The 23,219-nt window shown below is 35.8% G+C and overlaps 1 protein-coding gene across 1 annotated transcript in view; it reads left to right on the forward strand.

Moving 5' to 3' along the window:
* Window positions 1-23,219, forward strand: part of ADAMTS9 (ADAM metallopeptidase with thrombospondin type 1 motif 9) — a 1,232,634-nt gene that overhangs the window by 535,538 nt on the left and 673,877 nt on the right. Inside the window, exon 17 of the mRNA XM_044077927.1 lies at window positions 7,824-7,990. Coding sequence (XP_043933862.1) covers window positions 7,824-7,990 — 167 coding nt within the window. The remainder of the gene's footprint in view (window positions 1-7,823; window positions 7,991-23,219) is intronic.

Here is a 23,219-nt window from a genome sequence, read left to right on the forward strand (position 1 = left end):
GGAGCTATAGTTAATTAGGTGAATGTAAATGCTGCATATTTTATAGTGAACATATAGGTGGATTAGGTTAAGTGTAAGTAGATAATTTTGTAAAGCAATTTAAGCTATAGATGTTTGGGAGGAGGTGGAGGAGCATTGACACAAGGTGGAGAGATGATGGTGTACAGACTTTTTGAAGGAGGAAGCATTGCTAATTCTTCTGATAGTTGATGAGAGTGAGTTTCAGAGTTTAGCTGTAGTGAGGGAGTAAAACATTTAACCAGGTGGAAATTTTGATTTTTCTACCTGTAAGAGAGATTGATTTTCAGATCTGAGAGGTCGGTTGGGTTGGTATAGAGTTAGCAATGAGGTGAGGGCTGGGCAGCTAGAAGGATTATAGATGATTTTGTGTGCTGTAGTTAGTTGAAGTATGTAGGGTAATGTGGAAGTCCAAGCCAGTTCAATGGGTGGAGAGAGTAGCAGAGATGGAAGCATATCTCTCAACTTCTTAGAGCAATAAATCTGGATAAAATCATATATAAAAGTGAGACAAAGGCTCAAAAATAGGGACAGTTTTTAAATATTGCTCTTACAGACTTAGAAAGTTGATAGAATAACAGATTTTGTATTAGCATGAATTTTCTGAAGGAATTGAAGTCTGAAATTCAAATGTCTGTCATTATTTTCTAACTTCAGTCTTTAACGATTTGCCACTAATTTGCCTTAAAATCACAATTTTATGAAAAATGGACCAAAAATATGAGGCGAAATTTGGACATTCTGCAAAAATCTGGGCAGTTGAGAAGTATGGATTAAAGTAGTGTTTTGTGTTGGTTGAAAACTTGACAATTTTACTGAAACAAGTCTCAATTTTTGTTTTCAGAGAGGACTGAATATTGTTAAGGAGGGGAGTACCATAGGGGAGGGAAGGTAGGAGAAATGTTGAAGCAAAGGTTTGTTTAGAAGAATTGTTTAAGAAATGTTTATGTCTGTAAAGGGTGCCCAATTTTGATAGAGTCATTTTGACATTGTTATGGACATGCAAGTCAAAAATTAGGTTTTCATCTATGATGATCCCTAAAAGTTTTGAGTGGAAGACTACTTCAATGGTAGTTTAATTTTGAGAGTAAATGGTGAATTTAGACTTATTTACGAGTGTAGTTTTTTTTTTTTTGGGGGGGGGTGTGAACAGCAGAAGCTTAGTTTTGTTGGAGTTAAGGGCAAGATGGTTGCTGGCCATCCAGGTTTCAGTGGATGAGAAGGCATTTTGGGTAAATGATATAAGTTCAGAAGTAGAGTTGGCTGTGCAGATAATTGTTGAGTCATCTGCATATTATTACTGACCCATTGGAGACAGAAGAGTGGAAGTTATTAATGAATATGCTGAAAAGAAGAGGACATAGTATGGAGCTTTGGGGTACACCTGTAGATATATTTAGAAAGGGTGAGCAGGTGTTATGCCATTTGGTGGATTGCTTGTTTGTACGGTAGCTAGTGAGCCAATTTAATGAGGGAGGGGTGACACCAAGGTGAGTCAGTTTAGTGAGAAGTAGAGAATGGAAAAATGCATCTAAGGCCTTGGAGAGGTCAAGGAAGAGTATATATACAAGTTTACCAGAGTTTTGAGCTTGATTGACTGTTTCAATGAAGGATAATGAGGGCTGTTGTGGTGCTATTACTGGGACAGAAACCTTGTTGGGTAGGTGAGAGAAGTTGGTTTTGGAGTGGGTAGCTTAAAAGTTCAGAATGTAGACATTTTTCTATGATTTTAGATATTCGGGAAACTATGGATATTGGCCAGAAATCAGAAACGTCAGTATTGTTGCTGTCTTTATGTAGTGGGAGAATGTATACTTTTTTCTAAAGGGTAGGTACATAGAAATCTTGGCTAGATGGGTTGATAAGTATGCTAATTGGGAAAGAAATAGCTTTGGCTGCAATTTGAAAAAATTCAGGAGGAAGGTCATCAGGTGCATTAGTCCCAGGCTTATGCTTGAGCAGGTATCTTGTTATAGTAGAGGTGGGTATAGAGGACAAGATAAAAGTGGATGTAGAAGAGTTTTGTGTGGATTGTTCAGAATGGGCTGGGCTGGTAATAGTGTCAGTTTGGGTAAATATTCTTGTAAGGTTGGCTATAGTTTCAGTTAAATATATGTTGAAGATGGTTGTAATCTCAATTGGTGTTTTTTCAGATTGGGACATGGGTTACTCTTGATGCCAGGGCTGATAAGAGAAGAAACAGAGCACCACATTTTTGGGGGGTTTTGTTTGTAGTTATTTTGGAGGCCAAGGTAGTGTTTTTTCTTGTCATTGATGATTACGCATTTTATTTGGTTACAAAGTTGCCTATAGCAGGTCTGATTGCTTTTTATTTTTATTTTTTATTTTTTTGACAATTTTCCATATTTTGTACCTGGAATTCATGAGCTATTTTGTGTTTTTAGAGAGCCATGTGGCATGATTTACTTTTACTCTTTTTTGTCATAGGGGGACCAATCTGTTTAGGATGAAGAATCATGTTGAGTTAAAGAACTCAACTGCTTCGCCGAGTGGAAGAAATTTTTGTTTGTTCCAATTGATATTGCTCAGAGTTTCACAAAAAACAGTGGGGTCAAATTTTATTAGATTTCTAATAAGTTTGTATGGGTGTTGAGTGGGTACAGGTTACAGCTTACATATTATATAGGCAGGTAAGTGGTCACTAAAATTACAGGGTGTGGTGCTTGCTGAAAAGCTTTTGTTAGGATCAGAGACAAGAATCCAGTCGAGTATCAAGCCACGATCTTTATTTTTGCTGAGTCTAGTTGAGCTATGGATAAGTTATCTCCAAATATCGCCCAACCAAACTCCAAAAGAAGCCCGCAACACAACTGGATGCAAAAGGTGGATTTATTAGATCAGTTCAAAGTAACACACTACCAAGAAATAACGCAAATATCCTAGTACGTTTTCGACAAAGGTCTTCATCAGAATCATAACATCAAATTAGAGTTAATTACAAATATATATATACCCTGTCCAATTCATGCTTTAATTATCAATCCATTTAAAAACAACCGACGATTAAAACAATAAACCCATGAGAGGAATCAGACTCTTATCTTAACCTGATACTTAAAAACACATATTTAAAAATAAAATTAAAAATGTGTGTATAACCATAACAGGGACATAATTATTACAATTAAAATTTTGGAGCGTATAGTTAGTTACAACAATTAATAAAACATTTAAAACAACTAATTAATCCAGCACAGGTTCAAAAAATGTGTGTGGTACAACACTGCCATCTTGTGACATTAGTGGGAAATACAATTAATTTCTCAAAGTTTGGCTGCTCTCAGTTTGAGAACTGGCTTTATAGATAAAAAATCGTTTAAGCCCGGAGGCTTATTACATTCCAAAACTATCTGCCAGTATAATTCCTTATATTCCAATTTGTCCTCCCACATGCCTCCCCTTATGTCCTTGGGGACTGAATCCAAAGCAAAAAAGAAAAATACTGCTTTTGGACAAGTTATTTGGTGTCTATACAATGCATTTTTAGTATTCTGTTTTTTTATTTCATACAGATGTTCATAAATACGACATTTCAATTTTCTTTCTGTCTTCCCCACATAAAAGGAGGTACATTGGTCACATATAGCCAAATATACTATTCCACAACTATTACAATTGAAGGTTCCCCTGCTGGTAAGTAGTTTATTCCTGGCCTCTAAGAAAATTTGGCTTTTACTAGCTATATGGGGGCACTGGGAACAAAAAACACATTTATAAGTCCCAACCCCACAAGAACCTGTACTTTTAAAAATGGGACCACCAAATTCAAAAATTTGTTTAAAATTGGTATCCTACGGCAGAATAAATTTTAAAGGGGTTTGGCTGTTAAATGGTAAATCAGTAATTTGGACAAACCTTCCCCATTCTCTGGAGATCATTTCTTTAATAGGTCCAGAATCACCAGAATAATCCAAAATATATGCCCTATCCCAGTTGGTAGAATTATTATTTCCTAAATCATCAGTAGAAATGGGTGGATCTTGACCCAAAATAGGGGCAAATCTACCTTGCCTTCCTTGAACCACCACTTTTAAAACATCATCCAATAAGGACCTTGGGTATGCTCTATCAAGGAACATGCTTAACACATGATCACATTCCTTTAAGAATTCTTGGTCATCAGAGGTCATTCTGCTCACTCTTACTAGTTGCCTCTTCACTAGATTTTTCTTCTGAAAATAAGGATGGGCACTCTTAAAATGAAGGTAAGAGTTGGAGAATGTTTTTTTTACGATGTATACTGGAGGAAAACCCATGGCCAGCCTTCCTAAGTGAGATATCCAGAAAAAATAATTGTTCAGCATTGAAATCAAAAGTAAAATCCAAAAAATTGGTCGTTCCTTTCACATAATCAAGAAATTCAAGAAGTTTTTCTTCAGTATCAATCCAAAAGATACAAATATCATCTAAAAATCTCTTGTACAGGGACCAGCATTTAGTGTAAGGACAATCCAAAATGTATAACTTCTCCCACCAATTCAAAACAATATTGGCATAAGTGGGCGCACATTTAGCACCCGTGGCTACTCCTCTATTTTGTTTAAAAAAATCCCCCTGGAAAAACATGAAATTGTTTTTCAAAATGGTCTCCATAAATAAAAGACAATTGGATTTTACTTTTGATTTCAATGCTGAACAATTATTTTTTCTGGACATCTCAGTTAGGAAGGCTGACCATGGGTTTTCCTCCAGTATACATCGTAAAAAAAACATTCTCCAACTCTTACCTTCATTTTAAGAGTGCCCATCCTTATTTTCAGAAGAATAATTTAGTGAAGGGGCAACTAGTAAGAGTGAGCAGAATGACCTCTGATGACCAAGAATTCTTAAAGGAATGTGATCATGTGTTAAGCATGTTCCTTGATAGAGCATACCCAAGGTCCTTATTGGATGATGTTTTAAAAGTGGTGGTTCAAGGAAGGCAAGGTAGATTTGCCCCTATTTTGGGTCAAGATCCACCCATTTCTACTGATGATTTAGGAAATAATAATTCTACCAATTGGGATAGGGCATATATTTTGGATTATTCTGGTGATTCTGGACCTATTAAAGAAATGATCTCCAGAGAATGGGGAAGGTTTGTCCAAATTACTGATTTACCATTTAAAAGCCAAACCCCTTTAAAATTTATTTACCGTAGGGACACCAATTTTAAACAAATTTTTGAATTTGGTGGTCCCATTTTTAAAAGTACAGGTTCTCGTGGGGTTGGGACTTATAAATGTGTTTTTTGTTCCCAGTGCCCCCGTATAGCTAATAAAAGCCAAATTTTCTTAGAGGCCAGGAATAAACTACTTACCAGCAGGGGAACCTTCAATTGTAATAGTTGTGGAATAGTATATTTGGCTATATGTGACCAATGTACCTCCTTTTATGTGGGGAAGACAGAAAGAAAATTGAAATGTCGTATTTATGAACATCTGTATGAAATAAAAAAAAAAAGAATACTAAAAATGCATTGTATAGACACCAAATAACTTGTCCAAAAGCAGTATTTTTCTTTTTTGCTTTGGATTCAGTCCCCAAGGGCATAAGAGGAGGCATGTGGGAGGACAAATTGGAATATAAAGAATTATACTGGCAGATAGTTTTGGAAAGTAATAAGCCTCCGGGCTTAAATGATTTTTTATCTATAAAACCAATTCTCAAACTGAGATCAGCCAAACTTTGAGAAATTAATTGTATTTCCCACTAATGTCACAAGATGGCAGTGTTGTACCACACACATTTTTTGAACCTGTGCTGGATTAATTAGTTGTTTTAAATGTTTTATTAATTGTTGTAACTAACTATATGCGCCAAAATTTTAATTGTAATAATTATGTCCCTGTTATGGTTATACACACATTTTTAATTTTATTTTTAAATATGTGTTTTTAAGTATCAGGTTAAGATACGAGTCTGATTCCTCTCATGTGTTTATTGTTTTAATCGTTGGTTGTTTTTAAATGGATTGATAATTAAAGCATGAATTTGACAGGGTGTATATATTTGTAATTAACTCTAATTTGATGTTATGATTCTGATGAAGACCTTTGTCGAAAACGTACTAGAATATTTGCGTTATTTCTTGGTAGTGTGTTACTTTGAACTGACCTAATAAATCCACCTTTTGCATCCAGTTGTGTTGCGGGCTTCCTTTGGAGTTTGGTTGGGTGATATTTGGCGATTACTGGTGACATATTATTGCCTTCATCTCTCTTTTTTTGGATTTTTGTTATGGATAAGTTGTGTAAAATTGAAGAGGTTGATGTTTACTAGTGGGGAAAGGATTTCTTGGTCTGGCCAGTTTATGTTTACATTGCTGAGAATGATTGTTTCATTGTTTATGTTGTTTGAATTCCAGGCAAGGATTTCTTCTAATATTGGGGTGTTTTTGCCTGGAGGAATATATAGCACTATTATGCAAAGATTTTTACAGTTGTTCATTTTTAGGAAAGCAGCTATGACTTTGGCAGTAGAGAATTGGTGGGTGGCCCCCAGAGTAGGGGACTACGGTAAAGGTATTTGGAAAAAGGAGTGCAACCCCTCCTCCTCTTTTATGGGGTCTATCAGCTCTTATACAGGAACAGCCGGACTGGAGGAATTCTGAGTCTTTTATGTAAGGTATTAACCAGGTTTATGGAGAGTAGGAACTGGCATAAATGTTTATTTTATAAATATATATATGTATGTGTATATATATATATATATATATATATATATATATATTTATATTAGGAGGTATGTGTATAGTATGCAGTGATGACAGGTTTGATAGGAGAAGGAGTGACAGAGAGAGCTAGAAGTGGTACAATATTAGTGGCACAAGTAGTGGCAGAGGTAGTAGGTGACATGATGGATGATAAAGGGTGTAAGAAGTATAGAGTGACAGTGTAAGAAGTAAAGTTTTAGACAGTAGTGGTAAAGAGATGAGAGGATTAATTTGTGCAGTGATGTGGGTATAGCAGTTGGGAAGGTGGGGCTATGTGGAAGGTTGATTGGGGGTATGTGTTATAGGTTTATTGGTCTGATGGGTGGAGTTGTGGTTAGTATACATGTTATTGATGTGGGGGTGGATGGGAATGGGGGTAGAGTAGGTGAGCAGAGTGATCCCGAGATGAGAAAGGGGGAAAAGTGTGAAGAGCCTTGAAGCAGCTCAGGTAGGCTAGAAGAAACAATCAGCCCCTTAGTAATGTGGTATCAATGCCGAGGAGCAATTACAGATGCATAGTTTTTGTGATCAGCTATTGTAACTAGTGCCTTGAGCCTAGTTGCAAAAAATATGTTTAGATTAGGCCAAAATAGAGAAGCAAGCTGTTTTGGGGGTGGAGGTGGGGGGGGGGGACCAAGTCTGTAACATCCTGGTTGTGTGCACGATGTAGCAAACTATCTGACTTCAGAAATATATTATACTGGATTATACAATTTTAACTTTACAGATTTATGTATGTATTTTTTTTTCTATTGGAAGTGGACATATTGGAAAACTGCTTCAAACCATTTATGCTAAAATCCTGCGTACTTTACCATCTGCTTGAAAATACTTCCTTTGAAAACTTGTTGATTGTTTATCAAAAATAAGTCTTATGAAATTTTAGCTTTCATGATTTGAAGCTATATGATGTGCCTGCATGGAAGTGTCACTTAGAGTATATTACAGAATACTATTCCTGTATAGTTTGTGATTTTCATTTCACATTTACTGTGTGAATCAGATGTGGCATGTACAAACGTTATCACATAATACTCTTGCATGCAGTTTTGCTAATAGTCATCCAATTTCTCTTATTCTCTTGCTACAGCTCTAGCAAACCACCATGGAGAGTTCTTAATAAATGGACACTTTGTTGTCAGTATGTTCAAAAGGGATATTAAAGTTGGAAATGCTGTAATTGAATACAGTGGATCTGGTCATGCAATAGAACGCATAAACTGCACTGATCGTATTGAAGAAGAACTAGAAGTCCAGGTACGAAACTTTTTCAGAAGTTTTATGAAATATTATAAACTTATTTGTACCTCTTAAGTAATGCATTATGGTTGAAGTGTAGTGGGTTCTGTTGGCTTTAGGTCAAGAGGTTTTTTTTCAGGTGAACAGATTACACATAGCATACCTGGTATCTGAGGATGTGCGAGTTTACTTTTTCCATTAAGTCGCTAACTGTTTTTGTCCCTGTCCGAGGCCTATAAGTACGTGGAAGTGATAGTTTTATTGTTAACACTCATGACAAGTCTTATCTTGCCTGAACATTCCAAATCCAACCTCAATGAAAAAGCCGTTATCATATTGCATGTTCTAAATGTAAAAGTAGAATTCCTACAGTCAACATATCCATAAGACTGGATAAGTACAGAATAGCTCTCCTTACTTTACAGAAAAGTTTGATAATTAAGTACCTTCTACTGTTGCACATGAATGGTATTTATCCAAGGAAGCAAGAGTCATTATATCAAACCGATCTAGAAAACTGACCAAACTATCCACAATGTGATTTGAAAAGGAATGTGTTAATGATTATATTCTCAGTTATGTTTACCATCTTTAACTTTACAGAGCTCCAGATTATGATATATGACACATGGCAGAGTGCAGTACAAATGGGATGGGGGGTGGAGCAGTCATTATATTTCTAAATATACAGTGACTGCTGCCAAAAGTAAAATTAAAAGTGCAAGTTACATGGGGCCACAAAATATAACCGATTCCTATACAGAACCAAGGAAAACTTAAGTGCGTATTAGTAAATGTTAAATAAGGTATTATATGTGGTCATATTTCAGATTGGTGGTGACAGTCAATAGTGTTACTTATTCATGAAGTATGTTTTACATCAGATTCAAATATTATTAGACCTGTCAAGCTTACCTGTAACAATATGAAAAAAAACAAAAAATTACAATGGAGCTACTGAAAATTACATGGGATGTACTACTTTTAAATCTGGAGTGACATGTGCCTGTGAAAGGGAGACCTTACCTTTTGTATCTCATGATTTTGAAGAGGCAAATGCAGCATTTGATGAAGGACATGTGGCGCTTCATTTGACTTTACTAAAGCATTTGATACTATTCAACTTCAGAGATTGACAAATTAAATTTAACTATCAATCTGTATGTAAATCAATGTGTAAAATCCTTGTCAAGATGCAAACTTGCAACATGTCTGGGTTTAGTGTTGGTGGTCACTACTGTTGGTACACCACAGCTTTCTGTAGTTAGGTTACTTCTATTCAGAACTTTGTTTTCAGATATACAAATAGAGATGGAACTCTGAAATATCAAGTGTGCTAATTTCTTCAATCTGAGTAACAAAATTACTTCAGTAAGAGATGTAGCAGTTTTCCAGGATGTCTCCAAAAAATACATACCAGATGCAGTTTTAACGATGGCATTTTTAATGTGCATAAATGTGGCATCGTAAGATACTTATTACAAACTAAATGGCCACAACTGAATTATTAAAGATTGAAGAAAAAGGACACACAGCACTTGAAATGTTAATGCACACAATAGGGATATAAGGAGTTGATCTAAATCTTAACGTTTACTGAAACCATATAAGGAAAAGAAACTAGTGCTAAGGCAAAAACTCTTCAATATTTTAAAAGCAGTTATTTCCTCAGTTCCTGTAAGAGTTACAAACATCTCATAAGGTATAGAGCCATGTAAAAGGAATGAAGGATATGCAGACTGGGCCACAGTCTGTGACCCATTTCTCACAAAAGGGAAGTAGATGGGCCAGTAATACTTCTTGCACAGGAATAAATGGTTATGATTCTGTCTCCTTGTCTAGGAATGTTAATTTCTCACCCCATCACAATCAAGTGGGCCAGCTGTCTGCAGAAAGGGGATCCACTGAAACAGGGTTATTTTGATAGTGGAGAGGGAAAGAAGAAGCCTCATTTCTTTTGTTCCCCGCAGCTGACCCTCAGCTGTTCCCAGAGCCCCTCCTCATCCACCAGGTCATCTGAACCTCAATGCTGCCCATGCTTGACTCTGTCCCATGCTCAGGGCAGGAGAGGAGAGGAGATCATAGTCTCCTGGGGCAGCATTATATTACTGCTTAGGGAGATTATTTATGCTTAGGCCATTATCTCCCCTCACACAAAGCTGTGGCTCCAGAGAGTATTGTCCACACAACTTAGCCAAAGCCTTACATACTTGTAAGTAGCAGTCTCTATGTCTTTCCAACCTCCATTATGGATTGACAGTAGAGGTGTACCAGAGAGCTTGCCATCCTGACCATGATGGTCATCCTCACGCTCCTGATTCACCACCAAGTTGTCTGAGCCAGTAATTGAGCCTAAGTTACTTGTGATGTAGTTGGGCTTTGTATCATATTTACTTGTTTCTCAACCAACACACTTATGTCTGGCTCTACACAAGAGTTGGTCAGAAGTTAATCTTTTATTACTGCATAAACAGCAGTTGAATGACTGTATTAGAGATGGTTGGCATTTTATTTAGAGAACTACTGCTTTTGGATTATGAAGCCAGGAATACAGAATGGTCTGTAGTTGGAGTTTAGATACCAACCTCCCAGACTCACCCCTTCTCCATATCATCCAACTAACATATCTGAGGTATGGTAAAGATAACTTTGAAATCTTCTGCACTGAAGAATATTGGATAATATGAAGAACTTGGTGATGTTTTGCTTATTTTGTTCTTTTACTTAACTTTCCTCAAGTGATATACACAGAAAAAGTATATAATTTAGCTAATGACTAAGTTATTTTGTCAGTAACATGGCTTGTTTGCAATTGTGGTTGAACAAAATCAGACTCTACATTCTTATGGTTTCCTATGGAGAACATATGTGAGAATTTCAAGTTTATATAGGAAAATAAAGAGATGCCATATGATGGAGTGCTTCTCTTAGCTTTACACTTTAAAAACCCTAGGCAGTGGGATGGCCTGTATTAGCATACTGATCAGGGCCCATTTCAGTTACACTGTCATCTGAACAGAGTTGAACAGAAAGCAGAAACTACCTGTTTACCAGTCATTATCATAGTTGCCACAGAGATACTTCTGAAAATGTTGCGTTCCCTAGCAGTCTTGTACTGAAATGCCAACAGATGAAAAGCAAATTATCAGGGGAGATGGCGAAATGATCTCAGAAAAATTTAAAAGCAAAGAAAGAAACTACACAAAATTACACATAAACAGCAGCTGAGTGGATGTATTAGAGATGATTGGCATTATTAGGTAAGAGAGATGTGCTGCAATATATTTAGGAGAACACGGTTTTGCAGGTCTAAACAAATCCTTCTAGTCTGATAGAAACACTGTCTACAGAAAGATCGATCAAGATTTTTGTGGAACTTTTAAACTTTTGAATAAGGGGTTTTGGCTAGGCCTGTAACGGTCTGCAGACTGATTATCTAGTACTTACTTAGGAATCTATAAACCCTTCTTCATTCTGGTCAGTAGAAGACAACTGTTCTTACTGTGCTAACTACAAGGCTGCTTTTGGATAAGAACAGGCACTAAAGGATGATTGTTGGAAGAAGTCTGTCTCATTCAGACAGTGCTGCTCTAATCCTTGTGCTGATATATCAACAATTGGTACCTTTACTGTTGAGATGAAGATGGATTCTAAATACTCCCTACTTTGAAATAGGTTTAAGGATAGGTGGCTGCATTAAGAGCTATAACATGGAGATAAAGTGCCTCCCTATTCATAGCTATATCTCGCACAAGTCTCCCTTGGCACCTGCATTTGCTGCAAGGTCCCATCTGCAGTCAGATACCTTTCACCTGTTGCCCTCACACAGTCTACAGTATTAACATTTTTTTGAGGTTGATGTGCAATTTACTGCTACACAAGCATGGTCACTAACTTCTTTGATTATGTACTGGTGACATCGAGGAAAATGTTCACAGAATGGACAAATGCAGTCTGAAGATATCAAACCCAGGACTACAGAAGGAAGAATATTGGCGTTGTAATCTAGTCCTCTGTGCTAATTATAGTAACCATACATTACAGTGATCACCATAGATCAGAAACAGCTGCACTGAAAGACAAATCTACAGATACAAGGGTTCAGCCTATTATTTCTCCACAAAACAGCAACACTGACTATTTCTGTCTCTGCAAAGGTGCCATCACTACCCTCAAACGTCCAGGCAATGATAAGACTAAAGTGTTTCAGCCAGCTTCAGCCACTGACCTGTGTTTACATTTTTGACAACTAAAACTGTAGTCTTGTGTACAGAATAGGGTTTATATGAGAGGAATCCCATGTCTATTCAAGGCACAGAATTTAGATCATGCTTGAAATATATCTGTACTGCGTTAGTATTACATGAGATTTAAAAAAAATGCATATAATCTGGAAAGATGGCACATCAACAGTTTCTGTATTAACAATAGTAAAACTGCAAAGCCATTTTCTACTGTTATTTTCGGTTAAACACAAAAGGATTAAGTGGAAGCTTCATGTGCAGCATGTAGAGTACAAGTATAATTGCCAAAACTATTATTAGAATTGGTGAATGCTTCTTTACATACTGCCTACAGTTTGCAGGATGAGGTATATATTGTTCACAACTACACCACATATTTTCTGGATATAAAATACAATATGCATTCATAATGCATTTGCATTGACCTGACCCCCTACCTACAACAGAAAAAAAAAAAAAACTCGTACATTTCTCCAAACAGGTGGCACTTTGTCCCTGTAGAAAAATGTTGCCATCAGCAATGTCTGCACTGGCAATGGCAAAATAGCTAACCAAAATTTAGCATTTAGTCAGTCCTTAATATTCAGATGATAGTTTTAGCTGCAGTATACATATGACCATCCAAGCATAAGTCCCGAAAAATTTCCAAATTACTGGCAAAAGATGGTTGAGGTATTAATACCTATACTCAGACACCAAATATGGCCTTGACAAACTTTTTTATTGTGCTATCACTTTACATTTTACCATTGAGTGAGATTATTACTTGTGGTCAGGGTCAGCAGTTTAGTATATACCTTTAAAATCTCTCTCTCTCTCTCTCTCTATATATATATATATATATATATATATATTTATGTATATGGGTTCCATTCAGAAGCTTGAAATACTGAAATCTCGAATTTCAGTATTTCGAGCACAAGAAGCCGAATCCACATAATAGCGAAAGTTTAGAAGCGTGAAATTCAAAATCTCGATTGCCGGAAGTTTTGAATTTCGCGCTTCTTAAGTTCTGCTGTGGTTATGTATTCAGGTGCTGTGGTTATGTATTCAGGAGCTGTGGTGTGTGTCAGTGTGTTTTGTTGCTGTGATGTATGTATGCAAAGAGAAAGTAGCTTGTGTGGTGGTGTTTTGTGTGTGTTTCTATGTAGTGTGACCTCGGAGTGAGAATATTTAAGTAGGGTGTGTGTGGGGGATGCAGCCCCCCTGCTTTCATGTGGTAGAGGGATTGTGTGTGTTTGTGTGGTGGATGGTGTGTGTATGTGTGTGTGTGTGTGTGTGTGTGTGTGTGTGTGTGTGTGTGTGTGTGTGTGTGTGTGTGTAGTAAAACCACAAAATTCAAAACTTCCGGTATTTGAGGTCTTGAATTTTGCGGTTTGTATTTTTCATTGTTTTGTAGATTCCACGTCTTGGGCTCAAGATACTGAAATTTGAGATTTCAGTATTTTGAGCTTCTGAAGTGAATCCATATATATATATATATATATATATATATATATATATATATATATATATATATATATATAATGTGTGTGTGAGTGTAAGTGCTATCACATCAAAACAAAATTGTATGCAGCTCTCCATGAAATTCACTTTTTGTGCAACAGAACACATGCCTGTCTAAAAGCTCCACATTGAAAATGGTGACAGTTGTCTGCATATTTTAAAACAATAGCTGTATTTAAGTCTTTAAGGATGAAATGTTAATCCTCATAGCTTTAGATTGTTGAGGTGTCACATAAGAGCTTGTGAGAGATTTACTAAGAATTGTCAACGGATAGTTAAGATATTTCTTCCTATGCACTGATGCAGACTTGCACACACTGTTCACTCTGACTGCTAAAAATCTGCATTATAAGTGTCTTTTGATAATAGTGGGTTTTATTTTGCATATATCTATTTATCTACTTACATACTTTCCTTCTTTATTTATTCATATTTGTCTACTGGAAGAGTCCATCGAAGCCTGGGAAGAAAAGCTCCTGTGAGTGATAAATAACTGAGTATACAATGCAGCAGGTTTGAGAATGTGTAAACAGTGAATAAAAAACAACAGAAACACACATTAAAATTTGAAGATGCATTGAAAATCATAACAATTTTCAATATGAAACAAAAAATAGGTTCAGTCATAAAAGTCCTAGAATATGTCAGCAGGACAGAGAAATTATACTGGGGTAGAATGGCAGTATGTAGAAGAGAAATTTCTGTATAGAAAATAGAAATAAGTATAAGGGAAGGGGAAAGGTAATATAGGCAGGGGAGGAAAGGGGGAGATGAAAAGAAGTTAGGGTGAATCGGTAAAATGGTGTGAGCAATGGAGTAGAGGAGAGAAAGGGGGTCATGTATTAATGTCAAAGTCGAAAAAGGCAGTATAATAAAGAAATGTATGTATCACATAGGCAGTGGCATTTGGAATATAGATACTGCTTGATCATTGCTAAGAAGAATTTGTTAGTAGGGTCAATGCATAATTAAACAGGGATGGTGCTCTGTAATTTTGTTATAGAAGATTAAAATAGCTAGATACAAATTTTATTAGTTGTTTTAAGAATGAGTGACTCATTTTGACTATGTAATCTAAGTAATCCTGGGGGAGTGTCATGTCATATTGTATAAGATGGCCGATATATGAACATAGGTCAGGTTTGTCAGACACTATGCATTACCTTTTTTTAGGTAAGAGTTAATATCTTCTAGATCAAGCCAATTTGGCTATGGTATGGGTGTGTGTGTGTGTGTGTGTGTGGTGGGGGGGGGTGGTTGTTAGCAGCACATTTGAACATTTTATTGTAGGCTGTTCCAACTTAGTAAAACAGACTTGGGATATTTATTAGAACTGTACAGTTATATAACACAGTTAAAAAGAGGAATGTTTAAGCAGTTGATATTAGAGACTAATAGGTAAGAGTTTTTCTTCATAAAGCCTGTCAATAATTTTGCTTGATTGTTTTGAATACCACATGATGTATCTGATGGTTGTATTTTGGGTGGTGGTCTGTTATTATTCCAAGGAGTTTACAGTGGATTACAGGTTCAAATGATGTATGGTTTGGGGATTTTTGTTGAGATGAGATAATATAAAAATATTTCTATGGATTTGCATCATTTTTGGCATTAAGCTGTAGGAGAAAGTCAATTATCCTCTTTCCTAAATAATTGAAGCATTTTTTGTCATTATTTGCTATATTTCTAAGGCTTTAGTGAATGTTATGAGTTCTGAGCCATCCACGTATTGAACTGGAGTGTGTTGTTGGTGGCTAATTTGTATATGTCATCAACAAAATTACTGAATAGTAGTAGGTTTAAGAGGGATTACTGTGGAATGCCAACAGTGGTTATTAAATAGGCAGAGTCAGTGTCCTTCCATTAGACACAATGTGACGTTTGGGATAACTAACTTTTGAATCAGTGTGATGCTTGTTGACCTATAGAGCAATTGCTTTTGACAAGTTTAAGAAAACAGATGGTACATGCAGTCCTTGATGTTTTCTAGAGTTACCTTCAATTAGGAAGGTCAGCAATGCAGTTTTTATGTCATGATTGAGGAAGAAGCCATGTGTACAGATGAGAATATATTATTTTTTGAATTATCCTATGATTTGTTTATGGATGCATTTTCCAGGATCTTGGAGACTGGGAAAAGAATGACAATAGGTTAAAACTTGGATAATTCAGTAGATGAATCACATTTGCAGAGTGGCAGACTATAGGATTGTTTTCTAATGTCAGCAAAATGGCACTCTCTCCTTACCTACCAGTCAGCTCCAGTGCACCACAAGGCTCTATCCTTGGTGCCCTCCTCTCTAACGTTTTCACCAGCACTCTCTATACTTCCACCCAGCAGGCCATCATAATATAATATGCAGATGATTTCACTCTCATTTGCATATCTGACAACATGGTAAACCTAAACACACACACACACACACACACACACACACACACACACACACACACACACACACACACACACACACACGCATAATTCACAACTCATGCCCACCCCCAAAAAAGACCAAACTACTACTTTTTCTCCAAATCCCTCTATCATGAAAAGACAAAATTTAATGCCCTCTATCTTGATAATACAACCATTGAAGTCACTTCTCATAGTAAACTATTAAGGGTGATAGTGGATGATAATCATACATTTGACCTGCATATCCAAAATTACATAAGAAAAACTCATCAAAAACTAGGGATGTTTTACAGAGCCAAAAACATTCTCACTGACGCAATAGAAACTACACTCGCCACTATTTATCTCCTCCCACTCTTCTGTCTGGTACTCTGATACTCAATAACCACCAGGCTTCACAGAAATTAAAACTTGAACAAAGCTATAACAAAAAGTTTCTAAATCTGCATCACATACCCCTTTCAGAACCCATCACTGTATAACCTAAATTGGTTAGAACTGCTGCATCAGCTAACATATACATAACTTCTTACCACCTATAAAATGATCCAGCATCCATCTGCCTGTCCAGCACTAGGAAAAACATTCTATACACCTATGTTCCCAGTCTGTCATTACAATCCAGTGACCAAAAACTCCTGTCTGTCTACAGACCTAGTAAAGCTGCTGGGCATGATCAATACTCATACAAGATTGTTAGGCCTGAAACTTCTTACCTGTATCCATCAGGTCTATATCTCATCTTTCAAAACAATTCTGGAAGACTTCCTAACTAATGTTTGGCTTGTTCTTGCTCAAATCTAGGATAAACTATATCACTAAACATAAACAACTATAATTTTGTTCGTTATACTTCTTTATTCTCCCTTCTTCACTTACTTCCTTACTGCTGTCTAATTCCCTTCCCTGACTTTCTGTCTAAACATACCATAAGCCTGTTTTCTTCATCACTTCATATTGGAATTCCTATTTGTATTAGACTAACTTATCTTTAAATTATCTACAGACTGTCTAAAAATGTTCTAAATATTAAATATTTGCATCGACTTTTAACTAATGTTGCTATATTATGTCTAATTTGTTATAATTATTTAAACTGCAGATGTTTTTTATTTTTGAAAATTGTAAAATTTTTGTTTTTAAAATGTTTTGTAATAATTTGAAGCTTTTCTCCTTGGGTCTACATTGAAAATGGCCTTCTGCCCAGTTGGACTTTCCCAGTAATCAAATGTCAATAAATAAATAAGTTAATAAAGAGTAGAACATGCTGTTTGGTAATGGAGCAATTTATATGAATAGCAGTAGAGTAGAAGACAGATGGTTCTGCTATTTGAAAATATTCTGGTGACAGATTATCTGGTGCAAGAGTAGTCATTTTAAGACTACTATCATTTTTGACTTGCTTGGTGGAAACAGAATAATTGGACAATGATTCTTGGTCTGTAATAATAGGACTTTCATCCAGCTAAACTGGTCAATGCTGTATTCCAGAAAAAAATGGACCTGATAAAAATGGGACTTGATCTTACAGGTGATGTTGTAACTGGTGTCAAAACAATGTGGGTTGCATTGAGTTTGCTTCCCTAGTTTGAATAATTTTTTATGGTATTTCAGAGTTCACTGGGGGGGTTGCTGGTATGTGTGTTGTATATATGTATAGTACATTTTTAATTGGTCAAATGTTTGTTTTATTTTTTAAAGCTTAATACTGCTGTTTATTGCTAATAGAAGGGTCTTACTTTCAAAAATGTCCAAGCTTCATCTTTGAGATGAGTAAATTGCTTGCCTTCAGATGTTAGCCATGGTGCTGGTCTGATTTACTTTTTCTTTCTTCATATGGGATCTTGTGAGTTAAGGATGGCTATGAAGGTCGCATTGAAAAGTTATATTGCATCGTTAATGGGAAGTGCTTGAGCAGATGAACATTTTGAGAGAAGATAGCTGGATTTTGTTTTGTGGAAGCATATTTTGAAGTGGTACCATCTAAAGGAAACATTTGTACACGGGTGGGCTGTTTGTAGATCGTATAGCTTGGGTCACAATCACTTATTTATTCAGCAAATATGTCTGACTCTGAGACATTGTTTGGGTTATTAGTGAGATTCCAGCTTTCCTTACCTGTTGTTTACTCAGGTCTGGTATTAGTTGTCAGAAGATATAGAGATTAATAGTATTAAATATTGAAATAGTACTGGACTTTACAGCTGAGCTTATCCAGTTAATGCTAAAGTCCTGTAATAGTGGCATGTCTCCCTGAATGTTATCAGTAATCCAGGATAGGCAGTCTTTGAGTGTCATTAGGTTTCATGTTGTTGAGTTGGTAAATATGTAAGCAGTAATCTCGTGCATGTCTGTCTGTGGACAGAGTTTCAGTTGAGCCATTAGAAGTTCATCTTTGTCAAGTGTTGGAATGGTATATGGAGACACTGATAATATTAAACGATTCCTGTATATCATGCTGTACCTCCTGCTCTTTTGAAGAGTGTGCCAGCTATTATGATATTGTATCCTGCATTTATTTATTAGTAAAGTTTGATATTAGCCAGGTCTCAGTAATGGAAAGTATGTTTGGTTTCTATAAAGATATATATATATATATATATATATATATATATATATATATATATATATATATATATATATATATAATTTTGCTTTTTATACTTCTGCCATTGATATATTCTAGTTTTAGGTTGTCAGAGTTGCAGTGGGTATGCTTGCTTAGGTTAGAGAAAGTATTATTCATAGAGTTTCATCCTGGATTTGTTTGCATATACCTACAAAGAAGTATTTTAGTGAATAATAGGGTATGGTTGGATAAGGGCATTTGTCTACATTTGTCAAATAGCTGAACAATGTTTTTAGAATCAGGGAAAAAGATACCTTCTCACTGCTGAGGTTATACTGCCAAACGAAAAGAACATCAAAAACAATGGCAGATAAATCACCTAGGCTGATGCTACAAACGGAGTGTTTGTAGAAATGAAGCTGGATAACGCAGTCCACAAAAGACAGATCAAAGTTCCGTTTAAAAATGAATTTTAATGTCTTCAAGATCAAAAGTGAGAATAAAAGTCCCTTGTCTTTCACAAATGATAAGCACTTTCAAAAATAACTTCATCAGATTGTTAAAGGAAGTGGGACATCAATTTTACTTAAATAAAGAATTGTTTGATTAACTGACCAATGAGAATCCATGCATCCAAATTACTTCCAATCAGTTATCACATTTGTTCACCCAGTTTAAAATTGTCAAGCCAATGGGGGTCCTCTATTACTGACACACTTCCATTTTCTTTAAAGTTGAATTCATCGCCTTGATTGACATTTTCATATATTTAAATTAGCTGAAAATTTAACAAATAGAAAACCTATTCTGCTGTGTACTTGATTCAAATGTCCAATCATTTTTTATGCTTTGACCAATACTGAGCTGTTCATTAACATGTACGTGACTTCGAAAAAATAGCAGTATGCAGACTCAGTTGTTTTACTGCTTACATTCTCACTGTGATCTCAAAATCACAAATTTCACACATTTTGTGTCCATCCACATATTCTCCATAAAGAATCTTGCTGCAAATGTTTTACGATCTCATTTGGTTGAACCCCAAGGCTCAACTTATTTCAGACAGATATCCTAGAACCAGTGAGCCATTTCTACCAACACTCCATTTGTAGCATCAGCCTAGGTGATTTATCTGCCATTCTTTTTGATGGTTTTAGAATCAGTTTTGTTTGTGGATGACTGACTTATATTTGAAGAGAGGTGGTTGCTCTGTAGTTGATACGATGGAGTCAGAAAGTTCTTTTTAGTTATTAGATGTGTTATCCTGGACTCTGCAGATCTGTTACTGTAGAGGAATTTATAATATGAGGTAATGTAGGCTAATATCTAGTATGTGGTGTGTATGATAATGTATGGGTGTACCATTTTGTGTAATGTAACCTTTTTTGATGTTAGCAGAGAGAAAGAAGTTATTTGTTATGTGTAAGAGAAAAACAATTAGGTTTTATGGAACGCAGGTTTGGCTAATTAGACTAAGAAAAATTAATTATTAGTAAGTGAGAAAACTAGGTAATGTGAAATAAATTGTAATTCTCAGGGTTGTATTTTGTGTTATGTGCAAACTGGTGACCATCTGCAATGGTTGCAGTCCAAGCTCAGAATATTTCAGCATAGGGCTGCCATTTCATCTAATGTAAAAATCATAAATATTTATGCATGCAAGTCATATTATAATTATAGTAAAGATATTACCACCAAGAACCTCTATACTACAACAACTGACAACATCAGTGCAAAGGTGAAGTTAAATCCTTAAAGGTGAAATGATAGCTTTAGATGTTGTATATAGGTTAGAGTAAAATGGAACCTTTGCTAGGAAATGTGAAAATCTTACTTTAGCTTTTGCTTTCTATACAATGACAGCAAATGTGGACCTGTATAACCATTTCATTATGATCATCTAATAAGTAATATTCTACATTGTTTCTATTAGGTGTATGTATATCACTTCTGTTCAGAGTTGAAATACCACACATGACCAGAATATATCTGTATTTTGATATCACCTTAGAAGTACAAGTCTTCTAGCGGTACTTCCTAATACGTCAGACTTTCAAATACTGACATTTATGAAAGTATTTACTTTACAAGAAGAAGAAGATGTGATTTTGTGAGTATACCTGAGATTACCTGCTGAGTATATTCTTCATATGAGTAGTGTGACATACAGCGCTGATAATTTACAGCAAAAAATACTGAAAGGACTCTAACCAACAGTGTACTAACTGACGTGGAAAATAAAAAAACACCGCTGAAATTACCAAGCTCCACAATGACTGAAACAGAACACACTTTAGTGTATAAACATTTAATTGAATGCTTTCATCTAAAATACTTAATCAGAAATCATACATTTCACTAGATATAGTCTATTTATATGAATTTAAAAATGTCTTAACCAGTCATGTAAAATCTTTAATTAGTCCTCAATTAAAATCAGTAAAACAAATGTAGACCTGTAGTAAAAGCAAGTCCTTAACCCTTTATGTGACTGCTAATTTCCTGTCTTTCAATTAACACTTGATATTAATTATTTCATTGATATCAGGGGGTTTATTGGCTGATGATTTTACTACAAATGTTGATTTACTGTCCAAGATATAGCTATATGTTAATGTTGAGTACCAGTAGGCCTAAATAGCCATTAGGTTTTTCATTTCTGTGCCATTTGTTTTGCAGTAAACCTATATGACTGATGTGCTCTGTCAGACAAATTCATTAAATATCAAAATAATATCTTTGCTGTCTTGATGTAACTAAAAGTAATATTTGTCAAATAATGCTTTCTATTATTTTAAACATTTTAGCACACAAAACACAGTTTTGGCAATTGCTGACTCCTATCCAAATACTGAGCATGCTGTTATTTAATTGTATGGATTGTTTTTATATCATGCAATGTGTAGTATAAGCATAAATGTGCAAGAGGCATTTCCTAAACTTTTTATGAGAAAATCTGAAAGCATTATAGAGATATGGACATTTGTAGATGGTATTGCATTGACACTAAAATGCTTATTAGAAGATAATACCACCCACCCCCAGTGCATCTACACTTATACCTCTCTAACCTCTCCCACCTCCCCAAGGTCCAATCCCATCACACATCTCGTTAATTATCTACTATCTTATAATACTCTTCCTAATTGCCGTCATACTCTTGCCTACTTCCTCTTCACCTTTTACTTCTTCAGCACTATGCCTTCTTATCCTATATCAACTCACCTTAAACTCCTATCACTACTCTTACTTCTGCCTTTCCTTTTCCTTCCTTATATCCTAACTGCCTATGAACATCTTAACTTCTCTAACTTCCAGCTATACACAAAGGATACTAACCCATTATCCTCATCACCTGCTCTTAAACACATCAACATTACTTCTGTAACTAATTACTTCCTCCCAAAGTATCATAGAGTTATCCACATTAGTTATAAACTACACCAAGTCAAAAAAAAACATAACATATTGACTCTTGCTCTAATTCACAAACCAAGACTACACCTTCACCTCCTACTTGATGGTGACATTCATCCCAATCCTGGCCCATCCTCTTTTACACCAGCTAACCCAGAGGAACCTGCTTCCTCTCCCTTTCATACCCCTACTAGGCCTCCTAACTCTCTCTTCATATCTCATCTAAACATATGAAGTGTAAATAACAAAGTGACTCACCTTCATGCCCTACTAGATGTATATAACTTTGACATTCTCTGCCTCTCCGAAACTTGGCTAAAACCTACAACCCAGGACTATGAAATCACCCCTCCTGGGTATAACATTATAAGAATGTATCGCCCTAACAAGAAGGGAGGGGGAGTAGCCATATTACACAAAGCAGGCCTCCAAGTTACACCACTTGATTCACACCCACCTTTTGATGGTAATGCTGAAGTTCTTATTACTAAGCTTCAGCTTAATATTAGTAAGGCCATCTACATTATATCCTCATATATACCTCCAGGTAATAACATCACCTCCCTTGAATATATCCTTAGCTGACTATCCACTAACTACCCACAAGAAACCATTCTCCCAGGCGACTTTAATATAGACTGGAATACCTGTAATTCCAATAACCCATCTAACCATATAAACCTTTTTGGCTTCTCCCAAACTATCACTTCACCTACTCATATCCATAAGCCTAATAACAAAGAATCCACCCTAGATTGGATTCTTATAAATACTCTATCGACATCATATATGACAGGTATCCTACCAGCAGATATTAGCGATAACTCACTAACGTACATAATTCGACATAAGACCAATATTAACAGTCTCTCAACATTTAAAACATCTCGTTGTAATAAACATTTTAACCCAGAACACTTCCAGAATGAACTGAGTGTATGCAACTGGTCATCCTTAAAACACCTGCAACTAGATGAAGCAGTGGCACACTTCAACTCCAAGTTCCTTGAAATCTTGGATTTCCATGCCCCCTTTCATACTAGAAGGATCACTACCAAAACTGCACCTTGGCTTACAAAGGAAACCAAACAAAAG

Source organism: Protopterus annectens, chromosome 7.part0 (genome assembly GCF_019279795.1).
Source record: "Protopterus annectens isolate FY-2018-M chromosome 7.part0, PAN1.0, whole genome shotgun sequence".
NCBI lineage: Eukaryota > Metazoa > Chordata > Ceratodontiformes > Protopteridae > Protopterus > Protopterus annectens.